Raw genomic sequence first — 12184 nt, 5'->3', positions numbered from 1 at the left:
TTTAGTCCTGCTACCTCCCCGAAGTCGACTATTTCCGCCCACCATTTGTTCCATTGGGTCAGGGGGTCCTCCATAATACACACTACATCATCGGCAAACGCTGCCACCTTGTACTTATGGGATCTCATTGTTAGGCCTTTGATTTCACTGTTGTTTCTAATACTCTCAAGCATTACCTCAAGGGTCAATATGAAAATTAGGGGGGACAACGGGCAGCCTTGTCTAGTTCCCCTATTTATGTTGATTGGCTTCGATATCTGTCCGTTCACAATAATGCATGCTGATTGTTGGGAATAGATTGACTTAATCCCATTTATGAAATGGAAGCCCGCGTCCATTTCTTTCAGCAGTTCCATTATAAACCCCCAATTGACCCTATCGAACGCTTTTTCTGCGTCCAAGAAGAGAAGACCTACTTCCTTTTGTATATGTCTGTTATAGTATTCTACTGTATTGAGAATCAGCCTCATGTTGTTACTTATTTGTCGTCCTGGTAGGAAGCCCGTCTGATCTTCATGTATCCTTGTGCTTAATACCTTTTTCAGTCTAGCGGCTATTACTCCCGCAAATATTTTGTAATCCCCATTAAGTAAGGATATTGGACGAAAGTTTTTGGTTTTAGTAGTATCATTTTCTTCCTTGGGGATTAAAGTTATATGTGCGGACTTCCATGATTCTGGTGTTTTTCTATCCTCCAGTGCCCTATTTATCACTTTCGTTAAGTGTGGTGTTATGGTGTCGCTAAAGATCTTATAGTATTTATTCGTAAAACCATCCGGCCCTGGAGATTTGTCCGTTGGTAAGCCCGCTATGATTGTTCTAACTTCTTCCTCCGTTACTTTCCTATTTAGTATTTCCCTTTCTTCCTCAGATAATTTTTTAATTTTCTGTTTGCCTAGATATCTAATTACTTTTTCTTTGGGGATGTTATCATCCGTATATAATTTTTTGTAAAATTTGCGGAATTGTTCCTCTATTTCAGTCTGTTTTGTATAGCACTTCTCTCCCTCCTCTATTTTGGTTATTTGATGTTTGTGCTTCCTCTTTCTTATTTTCCAGGCCAAGTATTTCCCTATCTTATTTGCATTCTCAAATTGGTCCTGTCTTATATATTTTAGCTTTTTGCTTATTTCTTCTAGCTGTAGTGAGTCAATTTTTTTCCTTAATATCTCTATTTGGAACTTTAATTTCTTATTGTCAGGGCGTTTCTTTAATTCTCCTTCTACCCTTTTGATTTCTTCTTCTGTCTTAAGTAGCTCTTCTCTCCTAGTTTTATTTCTCCTCGCTTTTTGCTGTATGAAGTGACCACGCATGTAGGCCTTGGAGGTGTCCCATATGGTCTCAATCGTCGTGTCTCTCACCGTGTTGATCTGGAAAAATTCTTCTAAGATTTTCTTATTGATTTCTTGATCTTTGTGTTCTTTTATCAGTAAGTCGTCAAGTCTCCATCTATATGCTCCTATCACGGTATCAGATTTTTGTAGTGTTAGTTCCAATGGAGCGTGGTCAGAGTTTAATCTAGTTTGAATTCTGACTTTTGTTGTTTTTGCTATAATTGCTTCTGATCCCCATACCATATCAATCCTCGACCAGGTGTTATGGCGGTCTGAGAAGAAAGTGTAATCTCGCACATTTTCGTTACGGAATCTCCAGATATCCTGGAGTCCTAAATTTTCTTTTAGCCTTAAAAATTCCTTGGGGAGTACTCCCGCTTGCTGACTCTTTTTTTTGTTGGGGCATGTGGTCCTATCTTTTTTGCTATCTAATACCCCGTTAAAGTCCCCTAATATAATTAGGTCGTCGTACTCTTGTTCGAGAATTTTTTTGTTAAGTGTTTCTATAAATTTTGTTTTTGTGCCATTAGGGGCATAGATGTTAACCAGTAGCACTTTCCTACCGCGTGCTCTCGGCGGGCCCCCTCCCCTCTCCAGCAACCTTCTGCTCCTGAGTGTTTCCCCCTCCGTCGTGTCCCCCTCTCCCTCTCCCTCACCAAATAGAGACCCTTCTACCAAGAGCATCAGACCCCATTTGAAATCCAAACTGAGGAAGAGCTTGTTTGTTTAATATATAGATTATGACTTGTGTATAATGGGACTTGATTAACAACAGTTTTACTCTGCCACGACTATCTCAAAGTATAGAGCCCACACTGCGGCAGACGGACACCAGGTCTGGTGCGCCTCTTTAAAGTTCGGACTTTAACTGTGAGAGCTATGGCTGAATAGGAATTTGTAAGCAAGGTTAAAAAGAAATAATGTGAATATCTGTAAAGTCTGGATTGATTTCTATATCGTGTATAAGTGTATGTATTTGTAAAGCCCCGATTGAGCGTTATACTATGCCATAGGTCGAATAGGCGCTAAAAGAATGTGTTATGCTTATGTTTGCCTTTCTCTAAAGTTCTGAGTGTATAGAACTGTGATATGCAAATGTAAAAATATACAGACCCAGGGTAATAAAACCTGTGGCCCTAGCCAGAAACGAGGACTATAACATTAAGATTGTACAACAAGGGGACACGATAGGCGAGAATAAGAGATAACAACAAAGGAAAGTGAGTGAGTAAAAGGACCGGGACCAAGGCGAATACAAAGATGACAACGCCTAAAGCAAAGACGGATAAAGATAAAGAAAAAGATAAGAAAATGCCAAACAAGAAGTGTGTCTTAACGTAGTGTCTGAAAACCAGAAAAGGGATTTCCCAACCCCAGACGGCTTACAATGTGTCTACTCATCTCTTTCTTTCAAAGTCATATACACACAATATTTCCAGAATGAGGACAGAAACAAAGAACTCCCTCATTGCCCTCTCCATGCACCAGATTTCACTAATGTGACGTGAGACCTGTTGCCGCCACAAAGCTGCCTGCGCTGCATAGTTGTCGCTTCCTCCACCATGACATAATGCCCTCTTGTCACTTCCTTCCATGTGACCGATTTCCAATGAAGCAAGTAGCAGGGAGGAGTGGGAAGGATCAACAGGCAAGGAGCCCTGAGCAAACAGTGAGGCTTTCATCCAGCCCTGCCTCACTCTTCCCTTCCGCATTGTGCCTTTGCCCGAGTGCTGACAGGGAACTTTGCTGGGCTGTTGCATTTCAAGTCTCATCAAGAGTCAAAGGGCTCAAACTTCCTGACTAATCCTTGCAGCTAGAGACTGGGACAAGTCAGTGTCAAGGAAAAAGGACTCCTTGGAATGCTAACTTTCTATAAGCAGGGATTTTCTTCTTTCTTGAAGGGAGGCCCATACATCATATCAGTGAACCAGTTTAGTCTAAACAAGAGTAGCTCTTATTCATTGGAAACAGTTTTTCCCTGACCTCTGCTATTCAGAGGCATACTAATACTGAACATGAAAGTTCAGTATGCCACCATAATGTTGAAAGGACAAAGCTTGTTTTGTGCTACTTTGGAGACTAGGACACAATGGAGCAACAGAAAAGTGATTGCACCCAAACATCAGAAAAACATCACAAAGATAAGAGACCTGCATGTTCTCCTGCAGTGAGGGCATTGGTTTCCAGGTGGAAGGTGGTTCCAGTCAGGGTTGGCTTGACGTGCCTTCTGCTTGGCACGTTTCTCTCTTTCGCCCTCCAATTCGTGCCTCTTCATTATTCTACAGCACTGCTAGTCACAGCTGATCTCCAGCTAGAGCACTCAAGGGTCAGGGCTTCCCAATTCTCTATGTCTATGCCACAGTTTTTAAGGTTGGCTTTGAGCCCATCTTTAAATCTCTTTTCCTGTCCACCAACATTACATTTTCCATTCTTGAGTTCAGAGTAGAGCAACTGCTTTGGGAGACAGTGGTCAGGAATTCGGACAATGTGGTCAGTCCAGAGGAGTTGATGATGGAGGACTATTGCTTCAATGCTAGTGGTCTTTGCTTCTTCCAACATGTTGACATTTGTCCGCATGTCTTCCCAGAAGATTTGCTGGATTTTTCAGAGGCAACAGTGATGGAATCGTTCCAGGAGTTGCATGTGACGTATGTAGATAGACCACGTTTCGCAGGCATATAGCAAGGTTGGGAGGACAATAGCTTTATAAAGAAGCACCTTGGTATCCCTACGGATGTCCCGATCCTCAAACACTCTCTGCTTCATTTGGAAAAATGCTGCACTTGCAGAGCTCAGACAGTGTTGTATCTCAGTGTCAGTGTTGACTTTTGTGGAGAGGTGACTGGTAGTGGAAATGATAAACATTTTCTAATGTTACACCATATATCTGTATGCCTCTTTACATCAAAATCAGAGGAACATAGTGCTGGGAGTGGACTCGCACCCAGTCCACTCCCAGCACATCACTCCATCCAGGACCATCAGGTAGAGCAGTGGTTCTCAACCTTCCTAATGTTGTGACCCCTTAATACAGTTCCTCATGTGTTGGTGACCCCCAACCATAACATTATTTCCATTGATATTTCGTAACTGTAATTTTGCTACTGTTATGAATCATAATATAAATATATGATATGCAGGATGTATTTTCATTCACTGGACCAAATTTGACACAAATAGCCAATATGCCCAAATTTAAAAACTGGTGGGGTTGGGGGGATTCATTTTGTAATTTGGGAGTTGCAGTTGTTGGGATTTATAGTTAAATTATAATCAAAGAGCATTCTGAACTCCACCAACAAAGGAATTGAGCCAAATTTGGCACACAGAACTCCCAAGACCAAGATAAAGTACTGGAAGGGTTGTTGGGCCTTGATCTTGAGTTTTGGAATTGTAGTTCACCTACATCCAGAGAGCATTGTGGGCTCAAACAATGATGGATCTGGACCAAACTTTGCATGAATACTCAATATGTCCAAATGCAAACACTGGTGGAGTTTGGGGAAAACAAACCTTGACATTTGGGAGTTGTAGTTGCTGGGATTTATAGTTAACCTACAATCGAATAGCACTATGAACCCAGCCCAAAATGGATCTGCACCAAACTTGGCACACTACTGACATGGCCAACATTAACTACTGGTGGGGTTGGGGGGGCTCTGTTTGAATTTTGTGAGTTGTCATTCACCAACACCAAAAAGGATGAGGACAGGCAGAGAGATCTTCAGCTTTCTCTGCCAAAAGGGTTCCTAAGACCATCAAAAATATGCGTTTTCTGGTGGCCTTTGGCGACCCATTTGAAACCCCCCACGACCCCCCCCCCAGGGGTCCCGACCCCCAGGTTGAGAAACACTGAGGTAGAGCATCCTCAGCAGGGAGCTGTCCAGCCTCTTTTTGAAGCCATTTGCAGAAGGAGATCCCACCAACTCCATAAGCCATTGGTTCCATTGCCAAACTATTCTCACTGTCAAGGAGTTCTAACTATTGTTTGGTCGAAATGCATCTTCCCTTAACTTAAAACCATTAGGCCTGTTCTTGCCCTCTGGGGCAGCAGAGAACAAATCTGCCTCCTCTTGTATGTAATGAATGAAATCCATGAAACCACAAATGCGAGATGAATTATTAGATAAACAATCGACAATACCATAAAGTTGCCAAGAAGACATTTAAAAGCACAGTGGAGACAAAAAGTTCTGCCTGGAGCCTCAAAGAAAGAAATACCAGCACCCTGGGAGAGAATTCCGGGGGAAGGACTTCTCCAAAGAGCGCAAAAAAGCAAAGGAAAACAAAACAAAACCTTCTTGCCAAGTCTCCACAGTTGCTTTGCATTGGACATGGAAGGTACCCATGAAAGGGCATCAGCAGGTCACATAAAAGTGGATCCTGTTTCACGCCCATTTCTAAACCACACACAGTATCTTGGCACAATCCAAGTGGGTTACACAACAGTTCCCATTATCCTCAACCACAAACCATGCTGGTTGGGGATAGTGGGAGTTCTTGTGCAGCACTTATAGAATCATAGAATCAAAGAGTTGGAAGAGACCTCATGGGCCATCCAGTCCAACCCCCTGAAAAGAAGCAGGAATGTTGCATTCAAATCACCCCTGACAGATGGCCATCCAGCCTCTGTTTAAAAGCTTCCAAAGAAGGAGCCTCCACCACACTCCGGGGCAGAGAGTTCCACTGCTGAACGGCTCTCACAGTCAGGAAGTTCTTCCTCATGTTCAGATGGAATCTCCTCTCTTGTAGTTTGAAGCCATTGTTCCATTGCGTCCTAGTCTCCAGAAAAGCAGAAAACAAGCTTGCTCCCTCCTCCTCCCTGTGGCTTCCTCTCACATATTTATACATGGCTATCATATCCCCTCTCAGCCTTCTCTTCTTCAGGCTAAGCATGCCCAGCTCCTTAAGCCGCTCCTCATAGGGCTTGTTCTCCAGACCCTTGATCATTTTAGTCACTCTCCTCTGGACACATTCCAGCTTGTCAATATCTCTCTTGAATTGTGGTGCCCAGAATTGGACACAATATTCCAGATGTGGTCTAACCAAAACAGAATAGAGGGGTAGCATTACTTCCCTAGATCTAGACATTATGGAGGACAACAGATTGAGAGAGACTGCAAAGTGATAAATCATACACACACACTTCTGTTTTTGTTACATTGAGAGGTTGCTTTCTGCACAACAGTCCTGTGAGGTAGGCCAGGTTGAGAAAAAAGTAACTGGCCCTCAATCAACCAGTGAGATTTACAATGGGGACTTTGACATTGATTAGTGCAAGGGGCATAATACCAGTTTAAAAAGCATACGCATGCAAAACAATCCATAATTTTAAAAGTCATTATTCAAAAACCATCTGGTTAAGCCTGCCGGAAGAGATTGGGGTTTAGTCCTGTTTTAAAGGCAGAGTATCTAGTTGTTGGAGCTTTTCCGGCAGGTCATTCCATAATTTGGGGGCAGCTAATGAAAAAAATCTTCTGGTCAATAACTGACAACTTGTTTTTGGTTAACTGTTGTAAATTGCCGCCAGAAGTCCTATGCATCTGGAGTAGATTATACCAGAGAATGTGATCCTGTATCTAACCTAAATCTTATAGGACTTCTAAAGGCAACAACGAACATATTGTACATTGTCCATTTCCACTCCCTTGGCAGCCATCTCTCCACCAAAGTCAACATTGACACTGAAATACAACACCGCCTGAGCTCTGCAAGTGCAGCGTTTTCCCAAATGAAGCAGAGAGTGTTTCAGCATTGGAACATTTTTAGGGAGACCAAGATGTTTGTTTGTAAAGCTTTTGTCCTCCTGACCCTGCTATATGTGTGCGAAACATGGACTGTCTACAGATGTCAGACTCAACAACTGGAACGATTCCTTCAGCATTGCCTCTGAAAAATTCTGCAAATCTTTTGGGAAGACAGGCAGACAAATGTCAGTGTGCTGGAAGAAGCAAAGACCACCAGTACTGAAGTGATGCTCCTACATCAACAACTCTGCTGGATTGGCCACGTTGTCTGAATGCCCGATCACCATCTCCCAAAGCAGTTACTATACTCCCAACTCAAGAATGGAAAACAGAATATTGGTGGACAGGAAAAGAGATTGAAATATGGGCTTAAAGCTAACCTTAAAAACTGTGGCATAGACACCAAGAACTGAGAGCCCTGGCCCTTGAGTGCTCTAACTGAAGGTCAGCTGTGACCAGCAGTGCTGCGAAATTAGGAGAACAGTAATGGAGGGTGAAAGGGAGAAATAGGCCAAGAGGAAGGCATGTCAAGCCAACCCTGACCAGGACCGCCTTCCACCTGGAAACCAATGTTCTCACTGTGGAAGAACATGCGGGACAAGAATAGGGTTCCACAGTTACCTATGTATCCACCGCCAAGACACTACACTTGGAAGGCCATCATACTCAGACAATGAGGAATTGCCTAGATAAATAAGAAAAGTGGAGCCCCCAGTGGCGCAATGGGTAAACTCTTGTGCTGGCAGGACTGAAGACCGACAGGTCAGAGGTTCGAATCCCAGGAGAAAGCAGATGAGCTCCCTCTATCAGCTCCAGCTCCCCATGCAGGGACATAAAAGAAGCCTCCCACAAGGATGGTAAAGCATCAAAAACATCTGAGTGTCTCCTGGGCAACATCCTTGTAGACAGTTAATTCTCTCACACCAGAAGCAACTTGCAGTTTCTCAAGTCACTTTGAGAAAAGTTATTATTTTCATATCAAAAGCATTACATAAATTAGTATAAAACTGATTAAAAAAGAAGGAGCACAGGCGGCTAAATATCTTTTGACCAAAAACAGGCAACAGCAACAGCATTGTCTGTAGCCTCCAACAATTCTTCCCCTGTACATGAGGCAGCGCATAGTGGACAAGCATACAGATGCAGGGTTGTAAAAAAAGTAAATGAAAATAAGTAAAAGTAAAAGTACATTGCTCAGTAAATTCCTTAATGGCCAAAGAGACCCTAAGGAGATCCCATCCTCACCAACTTTCCCATTCTGCTTGGTACTCACATTAGGTCCGGCCTGTGGCGGTGCAGAATGGCACAGAAGGCCAAGCCATCTCGGAAAGAGGTGGTCATGTTGGTGATATTGACATCCTTGTACCCTTGGCACTGCTGTTTGCACCACTGCTGGAGGGCTTGGATGGCTGCCATCTTGGCTTGGCTTGACCAATGAGCAGAGTTGGGTCAAAAAATAGGAAGTCAACTGTGGAAGGATGTTTATGGGAAATGAAACAGAACGGATAATAGCCCCTGAAAGAGGAGTGAGGTTGGTGAAGTTGATTGAGAATGCTGGAGAGAACTTTAGAGGAGACAATGTCTAAACTTCTCGTCTCCTGGAATGGAGTGACAGTGAAGAAGTTGGTGATCTCCCAAAGCCTTCCTAGAAGTCTAATATTGACTACAAAGCCAAAGTATGTTGTCTTTACGTTTCCAAACTCTCTTCTGTATCCTCCAGCTTTTCCCAGTCTTTGGACTCCTGAAAGAGGAGTGAGGTTGGTGAAGTTGATGGAGAATGCTGGAGAGATCTTTAGAGGAGACAATGCCTGGTCTCCAGGAATCGAGTGACAGTGAAGAAGTTGGTGATCTCCCAAAGCCTTCCTAGATATCTAGTATTGACTACAAAGCAGTTTCCAAACTCTCTCCTGAGTCCTCTGGCTTGAGGTTGGTGAAGTTGATGGAGAATGCTGGAGAGATCTTTAGAGGAGACAATGCCTAAACTTCTGGTCTCCTGGAATGGAGTGACAATCTTCCAAAGCCTTCCTAGAAGTCTAGTATTGACTACGAAGCCAAAGTATGTTGTCTTTACAGTTTCCAAACTCTCTCCTGAGTCCTCCAGCTTGAGGTTGGTGAAGTTGATGGAGAATGCTGGAGAGATCTTTAGAGGAGACAATGTCTAAACTTCTGGTCTCCAGGAATGGAGTGACAGTGAAGAAGTTGCTGATCTCCTAAAGCTTTCCTAGAAGTCTAGTATTGACTATGAAGCCAAAGTATGTTGTTTTTACCGTTTCCAAACTCTCTCCTGAGTCCTCCAGCTTGAGGTTGGTGAAGCTGATGGAGAATGCTAGAGAGATCTTTAGAGGAGACAATGCCTAAACTTCTGGTCTCCTGGAATAGAGTGACAATCTTCCAAAGCCTTCCTAGAAGTCTAGTATTAACTACGAAGCCAAAGTATGCTGTCTTTACCGTTTCCAAACTCTCTTCTGAGTCCTCCAGCTTGAGGTTGGTGAAGTTGATGGAGAATTCTGGAGAGATATTTAGAGAAGACAATGTCTAAACTTCTGGTCTCCAGCAATGGAGCGAGAAGATCCAACCAGTGAAGAAGTTGATGATCTTCCAAAGCCTTCCTAGAAATCTAGTATTGACTACAAAGCAGTTTCCAAACTCTCTCCTGAGTCCTCCGGCTTGAGGTTGGTAAAGTTGATGGAGAATGCTGGAGAGATCTTTAGAGCAGGCAATGCCTAAACTTCTGGTCTCCAGGCATGGAGTCACACTGAAGAAGTTGGTGATCTCCCAAAGCCTTCCTAGAAGGCTAGCTAGTATTGACTACCACAAAGCCAAAGTATGTTGTCTTGGCAGTTTCCAAACTCTCTCCTGAGTCCTCCAGCTTTTCCCCTTCTTGGACATCAAGGGAGAAGGAAGGCTAAACTCAATCCATGCCCAAATGGCAACGCAGAGGAGGCGACCACGGAAGAGTCCACATTTCTCCCTGTTTCAAAGGTGTAGGTCGGCGGTCAAGAGGGGATTTGGAGGGGGAGGGGGACATCTGCCCCCCAGCAGGACATCCGGGCGATGCGGAGTGCAAGGCGAGGAGGAAACGGGGTTCAAAGTTGGAGAAGGTCGGTGCGTAAAAGCGGGAGCCGCTCCGCGCGTAAAGGCGCACGCCCTCTCCAAAAAGAGCCCCGAGAAGAACGGGAGCCCAGCCTTCGCCGTGGCGCTCTCCAACTTCGGAGTTTCTTCCTTTGGGAAGTCCAAGGAAAACTCCAACTGCCGGATCCGTGGAAAAGAGGGAGGAGGCGGCGGTGGAGGAGGCGGGAGGGAGAAACTTTTAGGCGGAGGGAAGCCAGAGCCAGAGCCAATGGAGCCGGGAGGGGAGGGCCGGCCCTTGGACTCCGCCTCCGGGGGAAATGGGGAAGCCTGGGCAGACCTCTCTCTCACGTCTCTCTGCTTGACTCAGTCCAAGCCAGGCTGGACTTCATGGCCAACCATCCAGAAGGGAAGAGAAGGACAAAGGAGGCTTTGCCAAAGTGGATCATGCAAGGTTGTTCATCTTTTGGACTTTCCCTGGGTGCATCTGCACTGCAGAATTAATGCTGCCCGACACCACTTGGACTGCCTTGCTATGGAATGCTAGGGGTTGTACTGTCGAAGCTTTCATGGCTGGAATCACTGGGTTGTTGTAGGTTTTTCAGGCTATATGGCTATGTTCTAGAAGCATTCTCTCCTGATGTTTCACCTGCATCTATGGCAGGCATCCTCAGAGGTTGTGAGGCCACAACCTTTGAGGATGCCTGCCATAAATGCAGGCAAAACGTCAAGAGAGAATGCATCTGGAGCATGGCCATACAGCCCAAAAAACCTACAACAACCCATGCTAACAGTGCTCCATGAAGTCATGCTGGCCACATGACCTTGGAGGTGTCTACGGGCAACACTGGTTCTTTGGCTTAGAAATGGAGATGAGCACCAACTCCCAAAGTTGGACACGACTGGACTTAATGCCAGAGGAAAACTTTTACCTTTACCTAACCCATGGTTGGTCCTGAAAAGGTCCGTTGGTTGTTTTGCTTGCTTGTTTGCATGTTGCAAGTTGCTTCTGGTCGCTTCTGGAGTGAGAGAATCAGCCGTCTAAGAATATGTTGCCCAGATATTTCTTGATTTAACGCCTTAAATCAAGAAATAGCTTCCTAAGATCTACAGAAATACTTGCAGGAACACCTCAGCAAGCAAAAGTCCAAAAGTGGCAGGCTAAAACCCGGAACCATGGCTGATACCAAATGAGAGACTCCCTCCTGGGCACACAGAAGACTGGGCAACTCAGAAGGCGCTGAACAGACTGCGATCTGACACCATGAGATGCAGAGCCAACCTTCAGAAATGGGGCCACAAAGTGGAATCCATGACATGCGAGTGTGGAGAAGAGCAAACCATTGACCACCTGCTGCAATCCAACCTGAGCCCCACCACATGCACAATGGAGGACCTTCTTGCAACAACACCAGAGGCACTCCAAGTGGCCAGATACTGGTCAAAGGACATTTAATCAACTTCCAAGCTTGCAAGCTTTGTGTTCTGTTTCTTTGTCTGTTTGTTTAAAAATACAATGTAACTGTTCCTGGAGGGACGAACCCAGATGGTGAAGCTGGGAGCGCCTGCTCGGACCCCTGGCCTTTGACTTGTGGGGTCCCGCAAGGCTCTATTTTGTCTCCCATGCTCTTCAACATCTACATGAAACCGCTGGGAGAGGTCATCCGGAGTTTTGGAGTTGGATGCCATCTCTATGCAGATGACACGCAACTCTACTACTCCTTTCCATCTAATTCCAAGGAGGCGTCTCGGGTGCTGGATGAGTCCCTGGCTGCTGTGTCGATCTGGATGAGGAGGAACAAGCTGAAGATCAATCCTGACAAGACAGAGGTCCTCCTGGTCGATCGTAAACCGGATCGGGGTATAGGGTGGCTACCTGTGTTGGACGGGGTTACATTCCCCCTGAAGCAACAGGTCCGCAGTTTGGGTGTCCTCTTGGATTCATCACTCACACTTGAGGCTCAGGTGTCGGCGGTATCCGGGAGGGCCTTTGCACAACTGAGACTTGTGCGCCAGCTGCGACCGTACCTCGCG

The 12184-nt window shown here is 45.0% G+C and overlaps 1 protein-coding gene across 1 annotated transcript in view; it reads right to left on the bottom strand.

Moving 5' to 3' along the window:
• Window positions 1-10366, bottom strand: part of LOC137095439 (MICAL-like protein 2) — a 45174-nt gene extending 34808 nt beyond the window's left edge. Inside the window, exon 1 of the mRNA XM_067462112.1 lies at window positions 8355-10366. Coding sequence (XP_067318213.1) covers window positions 8355-8497 — 143 coding nt within the window. The 5' untranslated portion in view covers window positions 8498-10366. The remainder of the gene's footprint in view (window positions 1-8354) is intronic.
• Between the last annotated feature and the right edge of the window lie 1818 nt (window positions 10367-12184).

This window comes from Anolis sagrei, chromosome Y, assembly GCF_037176765.1.
Source record: "Anolis sagrei isolate rAnoSag1 chromosome Y, rAnoSag1.mat, whole genome shotgun sequence".
In the NCBI taxonomy this organism is placed as follows: Eukaryota; Metazoa; Chordata; class Lepidosauria; order Squamata; family Dactyloidae; genus Anolis; species Anolis sagrei.
Note: the sequence above shows the minus strand (reverse complement) of the source record. Positions and strands in the feature narration are given on the sequence as shown.